Source organism: Peromyscus leucopus, chromosome 23 (assembly GCF_004664715.2).
Source record: "Peromyscus leucopus breed LL Stock chromosome 23, UCI_PerLeu_2.1, whole genome shotgun sequence".
Classification (NCBI taxonomy): Eukaryota; Metazoa; Chordata; class Mammalia; order Rodentia; family Cricetidae; genus Peromyscus; species Peromyscus leucopus.
Window position 1 is genome coordinate 37,528,637 of NC_051082.1, and position 21,365 is coordinate 37,550,001.

The following is a 21,365-nucleotide window of genomic DNA, read 5'->3' on the forward strand; positions in this document are numbered from 1 at the left end:
CACATGACTGCCTCATCACTGCCTGTAAGTACTGCCCTCCAGGTCTTAAAGGCGTATGTCTCCAATACTGGCTGTATCCCTGAACACACAGAAATCTACCTAGCTCTTCTAACCACCACGCTCTTGCTATGGCTCTAATAGCTCTGACCCCAGGGCAACTTTATTTATTAACATAAAATTAAAATCACATTTCAGTGCAAATAAAATATTACCATAGATTAGATTATTGAAGATTGCTGAATTGACATCACCCAGTTGGAAAAATGGAGAGAGAAAAAACAGAAAAGGAATGAACAGATCCTAAGGGACCTGTGGCACGTTATATGCTATATTCCTATTTAAAGGTACAAAAAGGGATCAGAGAAAACACTTGAAGAAAGAATGGGTAAAAACTTCTCAGATTTAAGAACGTGAATAAAGGTTTAAAAAAAGACAAGACACATGAATGAAAGTCAAACTGCCAAAGGTCAAGAACAAGTAGAGAAGCGTTTTGGTTTTGGTTTGAGGGAGTATTCATTTTTAGTTCATTCTCAATACTAGAAATTTATCATAAGGTCTTACACATGCCTGGCAAGTGCTCTCCCACAGAGCTAGTCGCAGACCAAATAGAAATCTTGAATGCAGCTAGAAAATCTAGTCCAACCCAAAGATAGATAATTTCAATAGGTATTTCTTTAAGAAAATGAGGAAGTGATGCAGTCACTAGAGTGTTCTATTGTATTAGTCATCAGAGAAATACAAGTTAAACCTTAGCAAAGTAACTGTTAGGGTAGCTACAGGCAAAATGATTGGTTTTGTTTCTGGGTAAGTGTGGGAGGAGTGGTATGTGTTGAATATGTACATATTTGTCTTCTTAGTCACTCTTCAGCTCTTTGTTGTTGTTTTGAAAACTATTTTATTTGGACTGGAGAAATGGCTCAGCATTTAAGAGCACTTATTACTCTTGGTCTTAGTCAGGGTGACTATTGTGATGAAACACCGTGACCAAAGCAACTGGGGGAGGGAAGGGTTTATTTGGCTTTCACTTCCACATTCATAGTCCATCCATCACTGAAGAAAGTCAGGATAGGAACTCAAGCAGGGCAGGAACCTGGAAGCCAGAGCTGATGCAGAGGCCATGGGGAGAGGAGGGGGGGAGATGCTGCTTACTGGCTTGCTCTTTATGGCTGCTTACTGGCTTGCTCTTTATGGCCTGCTCAACCTGCTTTATAGAATCTAGGACCACCAGTCCAAAAATGGCACCACCCACCATAGGCTGGGCCCTCCCCATCAATCACTAATTAAGAAAATGCCATACAGATGGGTCTTAGGGAGGCATTTTTTCAATTGAGGTTCCCTCCTTTCAGATAACTCTAGTTTGTGTCAAGTTGGTATAAAATGAGCCAGCACACTCTTGCAGAAGACCCAGGTTCATTTCCCAGCACCTACCTGGTGGCTCACAGCCATCTATAACTCTAGTCCGAGGGGATAAGACATTCTTTTTTTTAGCTTCATGGGCACCAAGCATATACATGTTTTTTGCACACACATAGGTATAGGCAGAACACTCATACAAAGATTGAGTTAAAAGCCATTTAAGGGGTTGAGGATTTAGCTCAGTGGTAGAATGCTTGCCTAGCTAAGCGTAAGGCCCTGGGTTCGGTCCTCAGCTCTGGGGGGAAAAAAGCCATTTAAAATATATTTATTTGTTGAGCATGGTGGGCACACCTTTAATTCCAGTGCTAAGGAGACAGAGGCAGGTGGATTTCTGTGATTTAGAAGTCAGCCTGGCCTACATAGCAAATTCCAGGCCAGCCAAAACACAAAATGAGACCCTGTCTGTCTGTCTCTTTTGGGTTTTTTTGTTTTAATAGAAAAACATTTTTTTATTTATTTTTCTATTATCAGCTTGATACAGTATAAATTCTTACCCTAATAGTGAAATGTTTCATTGAGGCTTGCCCAGTAATTGAGTAAAACCAAAACTTAATAAGCCACAGTCATCCTAGGGTCCCCCCTGCTATAGAGCCTCCCTGGTTCTGTAGGTTAGAGTCTGATTGTTCTTTGCTTTATATCTAGAATCCACTTATGAGTGAGTACATACCATGTTTATCCTTCCGGGTTTGGGTTACCTCACTCAGGATGATATTTTCTAGTTCTATCCACTTGCCTGAAAATTTCATGCTGTCATTGTTTTTCTCTGCTGAGTAGTACTCCATTGTGTATATGTACCACATTTTCTTAATCCATTTTCAGTTGACGGGCATCTGGGTTGTTTCCAGGTTCTGGCTGTTACAAATAGTGCTGCAATGAACATAGTTGAACATGTATCTTTGTGGTATGATTGAGCATTCCTTGGGTATATGCCCAAGAGTGGGATGGCTGGGTATTGAGGTAGTTTGATTCCTAATTTTCTGAGAAACCACCATACTGATTTCCACAGTGGTTGTACAAGTTTACATTCCCATCAACAGTGAAGGAGTGTTCCCTTTGTTACGCATCCTCTCCAACATTGACTGTCATTAGTGTTTTTGATCATAGCCATTCCGACAGGTGTAAGGTGGTATCTCAGAGTCGTTTTGATTTGCATTTCTCTGATGATTAAGGATGTTGAGCATTTCTTTAAATGTCTTTCAGTCATTTGTGATTCTTGTTTTGTTAATTCTCTGTTTAGCTCTTTAGCCCATTTTTTAATTGGATTGTTCAGTATTTTGATGTCTAGTTTCTTGAGTCCTTTATATACCGTGGAGATCAATCCTCTGTCAGATGTGGGGTTGGTGAAGATCTTTTCCCATTCTGTTGGCTGTCTTTTTGTCTTATTGACCGTGTCTTTTGCCGTGCAAAAGCTTCTCAGTTTCAAGAGGTCCCATTTATTAATTGTTGTGCTCAGTGTCTGTGCTGTTGGTGTTATATTTAGGAAGTGGTCTCCAGTGCCAATGCATTCAAAGAGTACTTCCTACTTTCTCTTCTATTAAGTTTAGTGTAACTGGATTTATGTTGAGGTCTTTGATGCACTTGGACTTGAGTTTTGTGCATGGTGACAGATATGGATCTATTTGTAATCTTTACATATTGACGTCCAGTTATGCCAGCACCATTTGTTGAAGATACTTTCTTTTTTCCATTGTATAGTTTTAGCTTCTTTGTCAAAAATCAGGTGTTCATATGTGCATGGATTAATGTCAGGGTCTTCGATTTGATTCCATTGGTCTGTATGTCAGTTTTTATATCAGTACCAAGCTGTTTTTATTACTACTATAGCTCTATAGTAGAGCTTGATGTTAGGGATGGTGATGCCTCCAGAGGTTGCTTTATCATACAGGATTCTTTTAGCTATCTTGGGTTTTTTGTTTTTCCATATGAAGTTGAGTATTTTTCTTTCCAAGTCTGTGAAGAATTGTGTTGGGATTTTGATGGGGATTACATTGAGTCTGTAGATTGCTTTTGGTAAGATTGCCATTTTTACTATGTTAATTCTACCTATCCATGAGCATGGGAGATCCTTCCATTTTCTGCTATCTTCTTCAATTTCTTTCTTTAGAGATTTAAAGTTCTTATCAAAAAGGTCCTTCACTTGTTTAGTTAGTGTTATCCCAAGGTATTTTATATTATTTGTGGCTATTGTAAAGGGTGATGTTTCTCTGACTTCTTTCTCAGCCCTTTTATCATTTGTGTATAGGAGGGCTACTGATTTTTTTTTTTTTTGAGTTGATCTTGTATCCTGTCACTTTACTGAAGGAGTTTATCAGCTGTAGGAGTTCCCTGGTAGAATTTTTGGGGTCACTTATGTATACTATCATATCATCTGCAAATAGTGAAAGTTTGACTTCTTCCTTTCCAATTTATATCCCTTTGATCTCCTTTTGTTGTCTTATTGCTCTAGCTAGAACTTCAAGTACTATATTAAATCCAAATTTTGTGGAGTACAGGTTTTTGAAGTATGACCTAATGATTCTCTGGATTTCATCGTTGTCTATTGTTATGTCTCCCTTTTCATTTCTGATTTTGTTAATTTAGGTGCTCTCTCTTTGCCTTTTGGTTAATTTGGCTAGGGGGTTGTCTATCTTGTAGATTTCTTTCAAAGAACCAACTCTTTGTTTCATTGTTTTTTGGGCTGTTTTTTTGTTTTGTTTTTGGGGTTTTTTGTTTTGTTTTGTATTGTTCTCTTGGTTTCAATTTCATTGATTTCAGCTCTCAATTTGATTATTTCCTGGCATCTATTTCTCCTGGGTGAGTTTGTTTCTTTTTGTTCTAGAGCTTTCAGTTGTGCTGTTATATCATTGGTATGGGATTGTTCCATCTTCTTTATGTGTGTATTTAGAGCTATGAATTTTCCTCTTAGCATTGCTTTCATAGTGTCCCATAAGTTTGGGTATGTTGTACTTTCATTTTCATTTAATTCTCGGAAATCTTTAATTTCTTTATTTCTTCCTTGGCCCATTGGTGTTTCAGGTGGGCATTATTCAGTTTCTATGAGATTGTAGGCTTTCTATAATTTTAGTGTCTGCATAACATTTGTCCAGGACCTTCTAACTTTCATAATCTCTATTGAGAAGTCTGGTTACTTGGTCTTTTTCCTTTGCGGCTCCTAATATTTTTTCTTTGTTCTGTATGTTTAGTGTTTTGATTATTATGTGGCCAGGGGACTTTTTTTTTTTTTTTTTATCCAGTCTATGTGGTGTTCTGTAAGCTTCTTTTATCTTCATAGGTATTTCTTTCTTTAGGAAAGTTTTCTTCTATAATTTTGTTGAATATATTTTCTGTGCCTTTGAGGTGATATTCTTCTCCTTCTTCTATCCCTATTATTCTTAGGTTTGGTCTTTAGTGTTTTCTTTGACTGACGAATCTATTTTCTCTATCGTGTCTTCAATGTCAGAGATTCTCTGTTCCAGCTCTTGCATTCAGTTGGTTATGCTTGCTTCTGTAGTTTTTGTTCGTTTAGTCAGGATTCCTATTTCCAGCATTCCCTCATTTTGTGTTTTCTTTATTGTCTCAATTTCAATTTTCAAATCTTGAATTGTTTCCTTCATCTGCTTAATTACTTTTTTCTTGGCTTTCTTTGATTTCTTCCAATTTTTTGATTGTTTTTTCTTCCATTTCTTTAAGGGAATATTTTTTTATTTCCTCTTTAATGAAGTTTTTTGTTTCCTCTTTAATGGCATTTTTTATTTCCTCTTTAAGGGTCTCTATAATCTTCTTAAAGTCATTTTTAGGGTTGATTTCTTCTGCTTCTGCCTTGGTATGTTCAGGTCTTGCATGTATAGAATGCCGGTCTGGAGATGGGGGCTTACCTGTTCCCAGTCGGTGTAGTGTAGGATTATGATTCTGGTGATCTGGTTCGGTGGCTGGGCGGTGCCTTCTTTTGTGTTCTCAGGTCGCATTTTGCTCATTTGTCAACTCCTCAGCTGATCTTGTTTCCTCAGACTGCAGACTGTAGGATTCTGAATCCTCTCCCGAATGTATCTCAGCTGAGCAGTTTGTTTAGTAGAGTAATCTCACCAACACCTCCAAGTTGTTGGATTTTGCAGGATCAGCAGCTAGGCCCTGGGTTGGCCTCAGACAGAGTGTTCAGATCTGTTCTGGTCACGTCCCCCAGAGATGGCTTCTTCCCCAGGTGCTGGGATTAAAGGCATGTTCCAAGCTCTTAATCTCCTTGCTTTCACTAACTCCTCAGCGGGTAATAGCTCAGTTTTTGGTCTTTATAACGACCGCGTCTCTGCCCCTGCTCTGCCTGCCTCTGCAGCTGCTCTGCCTGCCTCTGTAGTCTTTTGGTTTTTGAGACAGTTTCTCTGTATAGCCCTGGCTATCTTGGAACTCACTTTATAGTGCAGGCTGGCCTCGAACTCAGAGATCTGCCTGCCTCTGCCTCCCAAGTGCTGGGATTAAAGGCGTGCGCCGCCACCGCCCAGCTAAGACCCTATCTTTTTTTTGGTTAGGGTTTCCCATTGAACCTAAAACTCATTAATTCAGCAAGACTAGGTTCTTCCTGTATCCACCTCTACAGTACTGGGCTAAGACACATGTACTGCCACAGTTCTCAATTTAAGTCATGCTTGTATATGGCAAGCACTTTGCCAACTGAGCTATTAACCCTATTTCTTAATTATTTTTTTTAAGAAGTTGTCCTAAGCTAGTTGTGATATACATTTATAATCCCAGCACTTAAGAGAAAGAGATAGGTGGGTCCCTGTAAGTTTGAAGTCAGCCTTATCTGCATAGTAAAATCTTGGCCTTGGGGGGTTGGAACCCCTAAGATTACTTCCTATTATCCTTGAGTAGTGACAGAATCATGGGGTGTCAGCTTGCTGCACAGAGGATGTCCCTGAGTCTTCCTGTTGAACATAGCCAGCCTCAGTTAGGCTTCTCTTCCTGTCCTACTTCTGGAAGCACATCCTGTAGGACTCCTTCCTGCCTAGATCACAGTCTTCTTGCCGTATCACTCTAACAAAAGAAGCAGCTATGGCTCCTCAGTTCCATCCAGCAGCACATTCTCGTAGTAGCAGTTCTTGTTTGGCATGAGCCTATTCTTGCCCTTTCTGGTTTGTTTTGTTGTTGTTGTTTTGGTTTTTCAAAACAGGGGTTTTCTGGAGTAGCCCAGACTGTCCTAGAATTCAGATCTGCCTGCCTCTTGTTTCCCAAGTGCTAGGATTGAAGGCATGTGCCACTACATCCTGGCGGAACCTTGAGTCTATGTAGTGAAGCTCTAGGCCAGCCAAGGCTTAGTGAGACCCTGATTCCAAAAAATTAATTAATTGATTAATTAAGCTTGGTCTTTTCAACAAAATTTAGAAATCATCAGTTCTTCTGTCACTTGAACTGGGTGTAAATTCTTTCCAAGTAAAGTTCTGCTTTCTTCATTTCAGGCCACTAAAAGACTGGGCCTAAATAAGTAGCAGCCAGTTTTCTAATGCATCTTACTATTTTTAGATACATGGTCTGATGTCTAAGGAGGAAACTGCAGCAGTGTGTAAATATCTGTAGTGCAGTGGAAGCACTTCCTGCCTAGACTCACCTCTTAGATTGCAGCACATCCTGCTGAACTCCCTCACTGGTTCATCTTGTAGCTGGCTACCCTTTGTCTCAGTAGCAAACCTGTTCTGACCCTGCCTCCCTTCCCTCTGCCTTTTTAAGGCCCTCAGTGTAACAGAGAAAGGTGAAAGGTATTGGTTTATAATTGGGAGCAGCACTGTAAAAACACAACAAGAAGTCACTAGCAAAAAGTCCTCCTTATCAGTTCAGATGGTTCTAGAAATAGTCTCACTTTAGTCCCAACCCCCAGGCCCACAGCCACTCAGACCCAAATAAACACACAGACGCTTATTAAACTGTTTGGCCTAATGGCTCAGGCTTTTTGTTATCTAGTTCTTACATCTTAAATTAACCCATTTCTGTCATTCTATAAGTTGCCACGTGGCTCGTTACTTACTGGTACTTTACACCTTGTTTCTCATGGCAGCAGCTGGTAGTGTCTCCTGACTCAGCCTTCCACTTCCCAGAATTCTCTTCTCTACTTGTCCTGCCTATACTATACTTCCTGCCTGGCTACCAGCCAATCAGCATTTTATTTATCAATCAATCAGAGCAACACATTCACAGCATACAGAAAGACATCCCCAGCAGGGAACTGTGTGAGTGTGAACTTTTTTTTGTTTTGTTTTGTTTTTTTGTTTTGTATTGTTTTGTTTTTCGAGACAGGGTTTCTCTGCGTAGTTTTGCGCCTTTCCTGGAGCTCACTTGGTAGCCCAGGCTGGCCTCAAACTCACAGCGATCCGCCTGGCTCTGCCTCCCGAGTGCTGGGATTAAAGGCGTGCACCACCACCGCCCGGCAAGTGTGAACTTTTGACATGCTTTTTCAACAGGGAAGTAGTAGACTGGCCATAGGATTGCTCATTCTCAGGCCAAGTGTTCAGAGGCCCAGGTTGTATAAGGTTTGGCCTCCCAGTTCTTAGGTACTAGCTTTGCGTAAATAAAATTTGATTTAAGAAGCTTAATTTCTTCTCCATGTTATCAACCTGTAGGATTTCTAGAATGAATAAGTCATTTTTCTAAATGTTAAGTGCCAGGCATTGTGCCAAATATTTGGCTTTGAATCTTACTTGGATTCCAAAAACATCATTAGAACGTTATGCTTTCCCAATTTAAAAGTAAAAAAAAACTGAGTCTCCTGGCAGTTGGGAAATTTACCCAAGGTAATACAGTTGATAGTTCTCAGACTCCAAAACACACGCCCTTTTCACTGTTTGGACGTAACCAGAAGACTCAGTCATTACTCGTGGAAAAAAATTACATTAATTTCCATATTATTTTTCATTTGCCTTCCCTATCAACTCCAGTTGTTGTCTTTTGTTTTTTTGTTTTGTTTTTTTTTCTCAGTGAAGAAAAAATGACTGCTGCTCGCATTAGAAAATGCCACAAGTGTGGGACCGGCCTCATCAAATCAGAAGGCTGCAATCGCATGTCTTGCCGCTGTGGTGCCCAGATGTGCTATCTCTGCCGAGTTTCTATCAATGGCTATGACCATTTCTGCCAGCATCCTCGATCTCCAGGAGCCCCTTGCCAAGAATGTTCCAGGTGCTCCCTCTGGACCGACCCCACTGTGAGTAGATACGTGGCAGCCCATGACAGTTCCATGTATGGGAAAACAGCCACACATTTCTTTAATGAAAATATTTTGTATATATGTGACAGGTTCTGACTCATAGAAACATACAAGAAATTACATAGACCAATAACCACAAGAAAAACTGAGGGGCTGGGCGGTGGTTGTGCACACCTTTAATCCCAGCACTTAGGAGGCAGAGTTCAAGGCCAGCCTGGTCAACAAAGTGAGTTCCAGGACAGCCAGGACTGTTACACTAAGAAAGCATCTCTCGAAAAACCAAAAAAAAAAAAAAAGAAAAAAGAAAAACTGAGAATGTCATCAAAAAATATTTATCACAAGATACAACTGGGTGTAGTGGACATGACTTGTGGCTGTTCTCAGGAGGCTGAGATAGGAGAATCATTGAGATCTACCAAGAAACAGAGGTGACCCCCATCTCAGAAAAAGTCTTGTGGGCAAACTCCTGGCCTTCTAGGAAATAAACATTTTCTCTGCCATCTGAAATGTTATACAGAGCAATGGAGAGTTGCCAACAACACAGTAGTGCCACCAGAGCCCCACAGCTTTCACTAGAAAGAGTGCTGCAGAGTTTTCAGGCGCCTCACAGGGAAACATGACCCCACACTTATAATTCCAGCATTCAGAGGATGAGACACGAGGATTACAAGTTTAAGGCTATTTAGGGGGATTTGGGACCCTATCCCAAAAAATTTAAAAGGAAAGCAAAAACATTGGATGCAGTATCTTGGAGAAATGCAAAGGTAGCTTAATATCAGCAGCATTTTTTCTTTTTGTTTTCTTCAAGGGAGGATTTCTTTATGTATCCCTGGCTGGCCTGGAAATCATTCTGTGGACCAGGCTGGCCTTGAACTTGGAGATCCTCCTGCCTCTGCTTCCTGAGTGCTGGGATTAAAGGTATATGCTGGTGCCACCTCCTTCCCCCCCAGCTTCGTTCTTGATTTAAGCTTTAAAAAATAATGTTATGCTGGGCAGTAGTGGCACATTCCTTTAATACCAGCACTTGAGAGGTAGAGGCAGGTGAATCTCTAGTTCCAGGACAGTCATAGCTACAAAGAAGAAACAAGCAAAATAATAATAAAAATAATAATGTTATTAGAACACTTGCCTAGCACACAAGAGGCACTGTGTTCAATGTCCAATACCACAAAAGAATAATATAGGGGACTAAAGAAATGGCTAAGCAATTAAGAGCACTTGTTGCTCTTGCAGAGGACCTGGGTTCAGTTTCTAGTAGCATATTGTGATACATCCCTGGCTCCAGTTTTAGGAAATCTGATGCAGCCTTCTGACCTTCGTGGGCACCAGGAATACATATGGTTTACAGACAAAAATGCAGGCAAAACAGTCATACATATAAAATCTTTTTTTAAAATCTTTTAAATAATAATAGCATTAGCATTAGAAGAATATTTTTATTTGGGCTGGAAATGTAAATCAGTTGTTAGAGTGCTTGCCTGGTATGCATGAAGCCCTGGATATCATCCCTAGCACCACATAAACCTAGAATGTTTGTGCACACCTACACTCCCATCACTGGTAAAGTGAAAGGAAATCAGAAGTTCAAAGTCATCTTCAACTACATACAGGTTCCAGGCCCTCCTAGGCTATATGAGACCATCAACCCTGTCTGTCACCAGGTGGCTGGAGAGATGGCTCTGCAGTTAAGAGCACTGGCTACTCTTATAGAGGATGCATGTTCCATACTCAGCACCTACTTGTTGATTCACACCTCCTGTAACTCCAGCTCTAGAGGTTCCTATACCCTCCCTGACCTCAGAGGATGCTGTACACATGGAGTATACATACATACAATGCAGGTAAAACACCCATACGAATAAAATAAGTAAATCTTTAAAAAAAAAAAAAAAAAACAGCCAAACGGTGGTAGCACGCACCTTTCATCCCAACACTCAGAGGCAGAGGTAGGCAGATCTTTATGAGTTCAAGGCCAACCTGGTGTACAGACTGAGTTCCAAGACAGCCAAGACTACACCGAGAAACCCTGTCTCAAAAAACAAACAAACAAAAAAGACACCTTTTTCCTCTTCCAGCCTTGATATGAGGGTTTGTGCCTAGTCTTACTGCATTTTGCTATGCCGTATTTGTTTGATATCACTGAGAAGCGTACTTTTTTTCTGAAAGGAAATGGAGGAGCAGTGGGGAGAGGGTGGCAACTGGAAGGAGTGGAGGGAGGGAAGGCTGTGGTCAGAATTTTTAAAAAGACCCTGTCAGCAGGGCATGGTGGTGCACACCTTTAATCCCAACACTCCAGAGGCAGAAATAGACAGATCTCTGTGAATTCCAGGACAACCAGAGCTGTTACACAGAGAAACCCTGTGGTGGCAGGCTAGAGAAGCGGGGGACTAGGGGATCCTGTCTCTAAAGAAAAGCTAGGTAGCTATGGCAGTTCACTTCTATAAATCTAGTACTCAGAAGACTGAGGTAAAAGTATTGCCTAGGCTACATGACAGCCTGTCTCAAAAACAACAACAACAAAAAATGTTAATTATGAAGTGATAACAGATTTATTGATTTCTTCCATTTGGATTTTAGCTTGGTTTTTGAGGCTAAATCTCATATAGCATAGGCTGACCTCCACCTCAAATTTTAGGATTATAGATGTGAGCCATTTCTTCATTCTCTTTTTTTTTTTTTTTTTTTTTGAGACTTACTCGTTTTTATTTTATATGTGTGAGTGTTTGCCTACACATTTATACATGCACCACTTTTGTGCTTGGTGTCTGCCAAGGCCAGAAGCACGTGCTAAATCCCATGCACATGGTGTTGCAGATGTTTGTGTGGGTGCTAGGAACTGAATCCCAGTCCTCTACAAAAGCAGTAAGAGAGGCATCTTTGCAGCCTCCATTTCTTCATTTTTAACTAGGCAGTGGTGGCAAAACCAACCTGTTGAGCAGAAAGGCCCTGATACAGTATGAAACAATCTTTCATGGTTTAATAGTTTCAGACTAGTCAGAGTTAGCCAATATTAGCAAAAGCTAGAGAGGCATCTCCAGGAGACAACATCTGTATTTAAACCTAAAGGAGACGAAAGGCCACCAGGAAGATAAAATTCAGTTTGTTGTGGCCCAGAAAGAAGGCAGGAGTGGCTCACAGGTACTGAACTGTGACAAGTGAGAAGGTCTGAGTGCCACTGGAGCCCCTTCATGGTGTTACAGTCTACATTATCTACTGTACAGTTTGGGAAGGGGACATTAGGCAGCCGGGATAGAATACTTGTCCAAACAATAAGAAGTACCTCTAGAAAACCAAGAGGATGACTTTATAGTACAGAAGGTCCAACTTAGGACCAGACTAAGAAAAAACTGGCGTTTGGGCCCGTGAGATGACCCACAAAATAGGAAAGAGCTAAATTCCCAGGTTGTCCACTGACCTTCACATATGCCCTGTGACAAGCACAACATCCATAGACAAATAAATAGTTTCTTGTTGTGGGTTTGGGTTTTTTTGTTTTAGTTTTTGTTTTTGGTTTTTTTGTTTTGTTTTGTTTTGTTTTGGGGTTTATCTAGACACGTTTTCTTTTTGTAGCCTTGGCTGTCTAGGAATTAGCTCTGTGAACCAGGCTGACCTTGAACTCATAGAGATCTACCTGCCTCTGCCTCTAAGTGCTGAGACTAAAGGCGTGCTGCCACCAGCACCCAGCATAAATGATAAAAGTTTTTTAAAAGAATTGTCCAGGAAAGGCGCAAAGCTATACAGAGAAACACTGTCTTGAAGAAAAAGAAAAAAAAAAAAAAAAAAAGAATTGTCAACTTAGGAGCTAGAGAAATGGCTCAGCAGTTAAGAGCACTCAATGCTCTTACAGAGGACCCAGGGTTGGTTCCCAGCTCACAACCATCTATAACTCCAGTTCTATGGAATCCAGCATCCTTTTCTGGACTCCATAGGCATCAGGAACTAGTGTAGTGCACAGGAATAACATGCAGGTAACACATATGCATAAATAAATTTTGGAAAAAAAAAATCATCGCCAGATGGTGGTGGTGCATGCCTTTAATCCCAGCACTCGGGAGACAGAGCCAAGTGGATCTCTGTGAGTTCGAGGCCACCCTGGTCTACAAAGCGAAATCCAGGACAGGCACCAAAACTACACAGAGAACCCCTATCTTGAAAAAACCAACAAAACAAAAAAAGGATCGTCAACTTAGATTTAAGTAACATCGAGCCTAAAATAGTGAGAGGGGCCAGTGAAATGGCTCAGTAGATAAAGGAACTTGCTGCTAAGCCTGTGACCTGAGTTTCATGCCAGAAGCCATATGGTAGAAGGAGAGAACCAACTCCTTCAAGTTATCCTCTGACCTCTACAAGTGTCTCACACGCGCGCGCGCGCGCGCGCGCACTAAAAATAGCAAAAGCTGATTGTGACTTAGCAGAACAGTTGCCTAGCACATATGGGAGGACCTAGGTTCAGCACCCAAAAATGAAAGAGAAAGTGTCTGTTTAAACAGCTAGAGATACCTTTCTCCCTCTGTGAGTCCAGAAGTAGACAACCCTGGACTAGAGTAGCAGTTCACTAGGGATCAGTTGCTCCCAGCATTCTGTTTCACTATCTAGGAGCTTGTGTCTTTAGGATCACGTATTGCCAGTGGCTAAAAGGGACAGGAAGCCTATCTAACTCAAGAATGTTAGGCTTCCAGATAGACACTAACTTGTGTTGCCTCTGCTTTGGTTCCATTAGCAGAATCTTAATCCTGTAGCCTTAGTAGCACCAGAGATAGGAACTTTCTTTGCATGTATTTTAGGTCAGGATGGGCCCAACTAATCTCCCTTTGCTCTGGGAGAGACAAATGTTCTGAGTCAACTCAGTTTACTGCTGGAAGAGATGGGTAAGAAAGTGAAAAGACTTACAGGAAGCTGCCATCTTTCCTGCCTAACCACAGCCTGTTGGAGTTATGATACTGGCATCTAGTACATGTAGATGGCATATTCCTGTCAAAGTTTGCTTCCATTCATAGGAACCATGTTGAGGGATTGGGAAGGTGGCACCATGCACATTGAAGCAACATAACCAGCCTGGGGGCAGCAGTGTACAAAGAGAGTTTGTTGTTGAGATGGGTTCTCACTGTGCTGCCTGTGTGGCCTAGGTAGACTTTAACTTGCAATCCTCCTGCCTAAGCCTTCCAAGTAACTGGAATTATGGCCACATGCATGTCCCCAGCAAGAACAGAAATTTGAATGTGTGTCAACTAATATGCTAATGACCAGTTCAGAAAGGTCTACAAAATTGCTCTGTAAAAAGATTGTACATGTAGAACTACATTTTTAAGTGGCTCAAACCAAGAGGTATGTCATTTTTTTTTTTTTAAGATTTATTTATTATGTATATAGTGTTCTGTCTGCAGGCCAGAAGAGGGTGCCAGATCTTATTACAGACGGTTGTGAGCCACCATGTGGTTGCTGGGAATTGAACTCAGGACCTCTGGAAAAGCAGCCAGTGCTCTTAACCACTGAGCCATCTCTCCAGCCCATTATGTCATATTTTATATGTGCTCAGATTAGAATAATACAAAGTATGTATGTATGTATGTATGTATGTATGTCAGTTTTCTCCCGAGTATAGAAAAAAATAAATGAAAGATTGACTTATAGGAAAAGAGTTATATGGAGGGTTGGAGAGATGGCCCAGCAGTTAAGGGCACTGGCTGCTCTTCCAGAGGACCCGGGTTCAATTCCCAGCACCCACATGGCAGCTCACAACTGTCTGTAATTCCAGTTCCAGGGGATCTGACACCCTCACACCAATGCACATAAAATAAAGTTAAAAAAATATTCTTTAAAAAAATTAAAAAAAAAAAAAGAGTTATATGGATAGCTGGGGCCACAGACCAATTACCATAGGGCCAGCTGGCAATCAGAACTGAGGACTGCAGAGCCAGCATGGCATAGTAAGGATGTGGCCTATTTCAGGGGTGGCTGCTCAGCTTAGCACTTATTGTTTGTTGGTCACATGAGAGGCTGCTTAGAGTTGCCACAGCTTCCAGCTCCCAGAGCTGAAAATCTGTGCCTTAATGTAGAATCTTCTGGTTGTAAAAGTTGGCGTTTACCCAAGTATTTTAAAAACTCTGTTCCAGCCAAGATTCTGTCACCCAAAGCAAAGGCCTTTTTCTACCATTGGTGTGGAAATGTGCAGTATACATATCACTAGAAGCAGCCAGGCCACTAGTTGGCCACTCCAGTAGCCATGGATAGGGTGGTCTTGGAGGTTGACTTAAATATGTGTTTAAAAAAAATCATACCAGCCAGGTGTGGTGGCAAGTTCCAGGATAGGCTCCAAAGCTACACAGAGAAATCTTGTCTCAAACCCTGGCCCCCCCAAAAAAAAATTCATGCCACCCTCAGAGCCACCACAATAGGAAAGCAGTGACTGTCTGGGAGCCAGGCATGCCTACATCAGTAATGCACTGTTGGGAGCAGATTTCTGTTGCTCATTGTGTCTGTGCTAAGTTGAGGGACCAACCTCACTCAGGAATTACCTGGTCATTCAGCACCCAACCCAATGAAACCTCCAGCAAGCCTATGCTCTATCTCCAAGGGGGTCCGTGGAACAAAGCAGAGATTTTGTGGGTAGAAAGTATTATCCCAAATTGCTGGTTGTGGGGAGGCAGCCTACAAAGGAAGGGGGGATACACCTCAAGTAGTTAGGAGATAGGCCTGGTCATTACGCCAACTCCTGCCACCACCTCTCTAGCTTGCATCTCTAGAGGTTCAGGAGGAAATGGAGTCTTTTTCCTAACCTGGGGCTCTTTCTAGAGCTGTACTTCATCTCTACAAACAGCACAATGGGCATTGCCACACAAGACTGGGAGTTTAGCAGACTGGGCTGTGCTTGGAGCCACTGTGTTGCTCACTCCTCCATGGCTCCTTTTCCCCTACATTAAATTCTGTTTTGTACCTTGTCTGTCTGCCATAGCAGGTACCTGTCCTTGTTTTCTTGTTGAATTGCCATCTTGTAGCCTAAGGAAGGTTCTGTGGTCAAAGTTTGAAAAGAAGGTCAGGCAGATAGCAGTCTCCCTGATTTCCTCTGAACCATAGTGGAGATTTTGTTCCACTTGTCCCATTCCCATCAAACCAGGGATCAGCCTGGTTTTCTTGATTCTCACCAGGAGATGGATTGAATTCCAACCCAGCATCTGCTGAGTCCTCTGAGAACACAAAGCCATTCAGAATCACCAGAGACAAAGCTTGCACTGTCCTGCTCCCAGCCTCTGCTTCATTAACCAGCAGGCCAGGAAGAAGCTCGCATTGTCAGCAGGGAATTGTTCCTGCACAGCTCGGGGTGAAGAGAAGTTTGAGCCTTTAATGACTAGAGGTGGCTTAGGAGCCTGAATGGACTCTGTGCTAAGGGCTCAGATGGTGAATAGTAGTTTTCTTTGTTTGCTACCACAAATACCTTGCCACGAGTATGCCAGAAACAAGTAATGAAGCAAGCTACCTTCTTTAGGAAGAAGGGAAAACAAGAGCGATGTGGGACAAGGAACACAGCTCAGTAGTAGAGTGCTTGTATAGCTTGTTCAAAGCCCTATGTTCAGACCCCCCAGTACTGCCCAAAAGAGGGGAGAGGCAGGTGTTGATCTGCAGTAGAGAATTGTACAGAGACAGGACTGAATCGCAGAGTTGAATATCTGACTAGAGCTGTGTTCACAAGAGCACCACTTGGCAGACTGCTCTAGAATGGTGAGATTGATGACATGTTCTTTAAAAACCTAAGTAAGCAGGGAATATATAGCTCAGTGGTTGCCTAGCATATGGGAGGCCCTGGGTTTAATTCAAAGTACCACCCTCTCCCCAAAAAGCAAAAGAAAATAAGTAAACATTATTATTAAAGGCTTGACATAGTAATGCATGTCTTTAATCCCTGCACTCACAAGGCAGAAGCAGGCAGGTCTCTGAGTTTGAGGCTGGCCAGAAATAAGACTGATTCTCAAAGTAAATAAATAAATAAATAAAAGTATGTCCTAAGAGCTAAACATAATGCATCATGCCTGTGTGATCTCAGCACTTGGGATGCAGAAGCAGGTTCTCTGTAGGCCAACCTGTAGATAGCAAGTTCCAGGACAGCTGAGGCTACGTAATATAGAGACACTGTCTCAAAATTTAAGGGGAAAAAAAACTTTCTAGTCACTGTCTTCAATCACATTGTTTCTATAAGAAAATACAAAGAGAAGGGTGAGGAGAGTAGGTGTCATCATTTGAAGTGTCTGTGAAACTTCCCTCATAGTACACAGCACTATGCTTTGGGAATGTTAGGTAGGATTTTGACAGCTTGGAAGGGAGGGGCATTGGTTTGCCACTTTTGTAGATTAGGAAAACTGTCTAGGATCCTGGACTTGGTAAAGCCAGAGTGAAAGCCCAGGTCTCCTGCCCATCAAGCTTCTTCCACAAAAATGGGAGATGGCCTAGAGGTGCCCACAGAGTCTTAGCCCTGTGAACCAGGCAGGCCTTGCAGTAATGTGGGGACTCACTGGCCTTCTTCCCAGCTGAGCAAACTGCAGATAGTAGGAGAGGCCCTACAGCTCCACCTCGTTGGTGGAATACTAGGTCACTAAAGGACTTTGTCAGGGTGAGCAGCAGTCCATTGATTCCCTATGCCCATGCAAATCATCTTCAGCAGAGCCCAGCAGGCTCTGCCTGGAGTCAAAACTTGACACATTCCACCCGCCTCAGGTCCTTATGGAGGAGGTGCCCCAGTTAAATGCATTTGTATGTCTGGCTTCTATAACTACGAAGATGGCTGCTGAAGCTAAAGGCTGGTCTGGAGCCTGTGTAAATTTTGCTCCTCCCCAGCACATTGTCCATTTCCTTCTGCACAGCATGCGCCTCCCTGAGCTGGGCTTTCCTCACCACCCGAATTTCCTGTTGTAGCGAGACAACTGGGGGTGGGGAATAGGGGCTGCTGTTGTTCAGGCAGTCCCACATCTGAGCTGGGAATAATTTGAAACTAAATCTCTAGCCCTTTGGAAGCCCTCACAAAATCCTTGCAAGTTTATTAACAACAGCTGTGACCACACACATGACCAGAATCCTGGCCCCAGAATCATTGGGGGAAGGGGTTGGGGTCAGGCCGCAGCAGGCTTGCCTGTCACTTTTCTAGAGGGAGAGAAAGCTAAATCAAGTCACCCATGGTCACATGATCCTGGCCAGCAGGCAAGCAAGTAATAAAAAATCAGATTTGGATTTGAGCTCATCGGGTCTTAGAAGACCTTAGCAGGAACAGCTCTGTGCCAAGTGCTCAAGCATCCATCTTGGGATCCATAAGCTGTGACTGTTAGTGCCTATTAGTAGCTGACCTGCAAAGACAGCCTCTGTCTTCACTCCACTTGGAGTTTCTCTTCTGCAGTTTCTTTGTCCAGACCTCGCTGTGAGGACAGCTGTGGCACTTGTGGTTGAGGGACAAGCAAAGGTCTTTGCACTCTTAATGAAAACTTGTCTGGTGATTTCTACCTCACTTCCTGTGAGTTTCTAGAACAGCTGGGTCCCTGCTTTCTCCCTCAAACTCTGTGCCCAGCTCTTCTCCCCGCCCATCCGTCTAGGAGCCTTGCATGTGAAACAAGTTTTACCAGGGCCTTTTGTGTCCTGAGTTCAAAGATTTCAAGGGTGGAAAATAAAACCTCTCCCATCCTTCTTAAGGGTCTTTATTGAAAGCACTCTTCCCAGGATCTGCTGGGTGTGAGGCTCCACATTAAACCTTCATCTTTTGTCCTTGACCCTGCAGTTGGGATGCCCTGGTCCACGGTGGGGTGCTTCATATATTTCCTTCTCCATTCTCACTGAATTTAGGTGATGTAAGGGCTTGCTTCTTAAGAGTAACTGTAGGTGTCAAAGAGGCACTTCATGATCACTTCCATGACAGCCTGGTATGTCCTTACCCTTTTTCCTTTGAGACTTTGTTTGTCTTGGGACAGCTTCAACACTGACCAGTATCCACTGCTTCCTATCAAGTGGCCCTGCTCTTCAGAAAGGAACTCTATAGATACACATCTACACCTGCTAAGATCGGGGTGAGTCAAAAAAGGACACAGAGAAAAACTCAGTTCAGGCCTTTAGCAGCCTTCTACAGCCCAGGGCCCAGGAAGAGACAGAAGAGAACACTGAATGACTCTTCCCCACAGTTGCCCCTGGCCAAGGCAGGCAGGTGTAGATGGATCTCAAGATAGCCTGAGGTCCTATAGAGCACTGGGGTCTGTAAGTCTAGACCTCCTTCCCTATCCCCACCATACTCTTGCTTGGGCTGACTCTCAGCATGTCTCTGGATCTCCGGCTTCAGTGCCCTCTTGGCTGTACCCTATCAGTCCCAATGTGTGAACATGAGTCATGGTGCAAGGTGGGAGGTGCAGAGCAGCCATCCAGTGTGCAATCTCAGGAATTAAAGTCGAGTCAGAAAAAAACATTGGAAATATACCAAAATGTACCTAGGAGTTGCTTCTGGTAAGAAATTACCAGTAGATGGTTAGTTGATTGTTTCTGCTTGTTTGTTTAAGGGTTTTTGTTTGCTTGCTGATTTGTTGGGTCTTGTTTGTGTTTTCAGAGCTGGAGATTAAACCTAGGGTCATGCTCATGCCATGCAACATTCTGCTATTGAGCTCTACTATCCACTCTCAATAGCTATGTGTATTACTTTAAACAAGACCTACTAGAAGACCTAAACTTGGGGCTCTAGACCCAGACTGGGGGTCTAGCTCTAACCCCACTCCCCAACCTGTTCTTTCAGAAACTGTTGTGCCAAGGAAATGAAGGGACTCTGTGATAGCTGATCTTGGTTGTCAACCTAACACACTTGGACCCTCATTTGAGGAATTGACCTGTAGGCATGTCTGCTTTAATGAATATATGCTTTTTTCAGAAAGGACCCATTGTGTGACCTTGGCCAGCCTGGAACTCACTATGTAGACCAGACTGGCCTCAAAATTATAGAGTTCCTCCTGCCTCTGTTTCCCAAGTACTGGGATTAAAACATGTACCGCTAGCCAGGTGAAGATGGCACACGCCTTTAATCCCAGCACTCAGGAGGCAGTCAGGTGGATCTCTGAGTTCGAGGCCAGCCTATTCTACAGAGATCCAGGACAGACACCAAACTACACAGAGAAACCCTCTCTTGAAGGGCTCAGCAAATATATATGATACTATTTTAAAGATTTCTTTTTTTTTTTTTTTTTAGACAGGATTTCTCTGTAGCTTTGCGCGTATTCCTGGAACTCACTCTGTAGCCCAGGCTGGCCTCGAACTCACAGAGATCCACCTGCCTCTGCCTCCCAAGTGCTGGGATTAAAGGCGTGCGCCACTGCCGCCGCCACCCAGCCTAAAGATTTCTTATGATGGGGCGTCACTGTATATCCGTAGCTGACCTGAAACTTTTGCTAGTCTGGCCATGTCTGCAATTAAAGGTGTACACCACCTCATCCTGTTTTTTTTTAAGATTTACTTTTATTTTGTATGTATGTATGTGTGTGTGTGTAACACATGTGTGTTTGCTGTCCACTGAGATCAGAAGTGAGCATTGGATCCTCTGGAACCAGAGTTACAGATGTGTAAGCTACCATGTGGGTGCTAAGAGTAGGTTCTCTATAAGGGCAGCTAGTGCTTTTAAGTCACTGAGCCATCTCTCCAGCCCCTTTTTGTTATTTTTTTATTGTGTATGTGTTTGTGTACATACGTGCAGGTGCCCACAGAGATGTCAGATATAATGGATCTGGAGTTACTAGGTGGTTGTGAGCCCCTCCCTGTCTTTCCCACCCACTGTGGGTACTGGGAACCAAACTCAGCTCCTCTGTAAGAGAAGTTTGTGTGCTTAGTAACTGAACCATCATCTCTAGCCTGTATATACTAATACCTTGGCCTTCTATAGCCAATAACTCAACCAACTATGAACTGAAAGTATTTGGGAGCAGGGGAAATAACATGTGTTCAGAGCAAGACAGAACCTGAATGAAGTAGACCTCTGGCTTGGAAACCATGGTTTGTGTGGCCAAGTGTTCAAAGCTGTAAGGTGGGACTGCCTATATAGAACTTCAGTGTGCCTTAATTTTCTCTGAAGTAATTAGGAATTATTAAATTTACCACAGACTTGTCTGTGACAGGTCTGATGGAGGTAATTCCTCAATTGAAGATCCCTCTGCCTGGGTGGGGGTTAGAGTTAGACCACCAAACCTGGGTCTGAAGCCCCCAAAATTGCAGGTGTTATAGTCACATCCACTACTTAACCCTGTAACTGTAGCCAGGCAGGCTCCAGCTTCCTGTAGGTGACTCAGCCAAAAGAGCTGGAGGACTAGCTTGTCATCCTCTTTCCTCCTATTGTTCCCATTTCCAGCAAGCCCTTCCCCAGTTTCCCTTACTCAGGTGGCCTAGAATGTCTCTGTAGTGCCTCCAATGTCCCATCTGTCTTCAGACCAAAGAGTCAGAATCAACCCTAAACCCCAGTCTTCCCTTGTTTTTTTTAACATTACTGATTTTTCTTCACTTGTGATAAAGTAGATACTAGATTAAAAACTGTATATCAGTCCAGCCTGTGTCAGCTTGATGGACTGTGAACTGAAGGGAAACTGCTTAGTAGGGAGGGACCTCCACTCAGTGAAATAGTGAGTGTCCAGAGTACACATACTGATTGCATGTGGCGCTCTCTCTCTCTCTCTCTCTCTCTCTCTCTCTCTCTCTCTCTCTCTCTCTCTCTCTCAAGATAAATAAATTCCTTTAAAGTTGCTAAACACAGCAAAAGCCTGCTGATGCCATGTTTGCTCAGAGTTGTTTTTTG

The 21,365-nt window shown here is 42.7% G+C and overlaps 1 protein-coding gene across 6 annotated transcripts in view; it reads left to right on the forward strand.

Moving 5' to 3' along the window:
* The window catches only part of Rnf216 (ring finger protein 216), a 150,939-nt gene that overhangs the window by 101,608 nt on the left and 27,966 nt on the right, over nt 1–21,365 (forward strand). For all 6 annotated transcript variants that reach the window (XR_005089848.1, XM_028862593.2, XM_028862592.2 and 3 more), the window contains one exon: nt 8,353–8,575. Coding sequence is in view for 5 of the 6 variants with exons in the window: in XM_028862593.2 (XP_028718426.1) it covers nt 8,353–8,575 (223 nt within the window). In the remaining variant the exon portion in view is untranslated. The remainder of the gene's footprint in view (nt 1–8,352; nt 8,576–21,365) is intronic.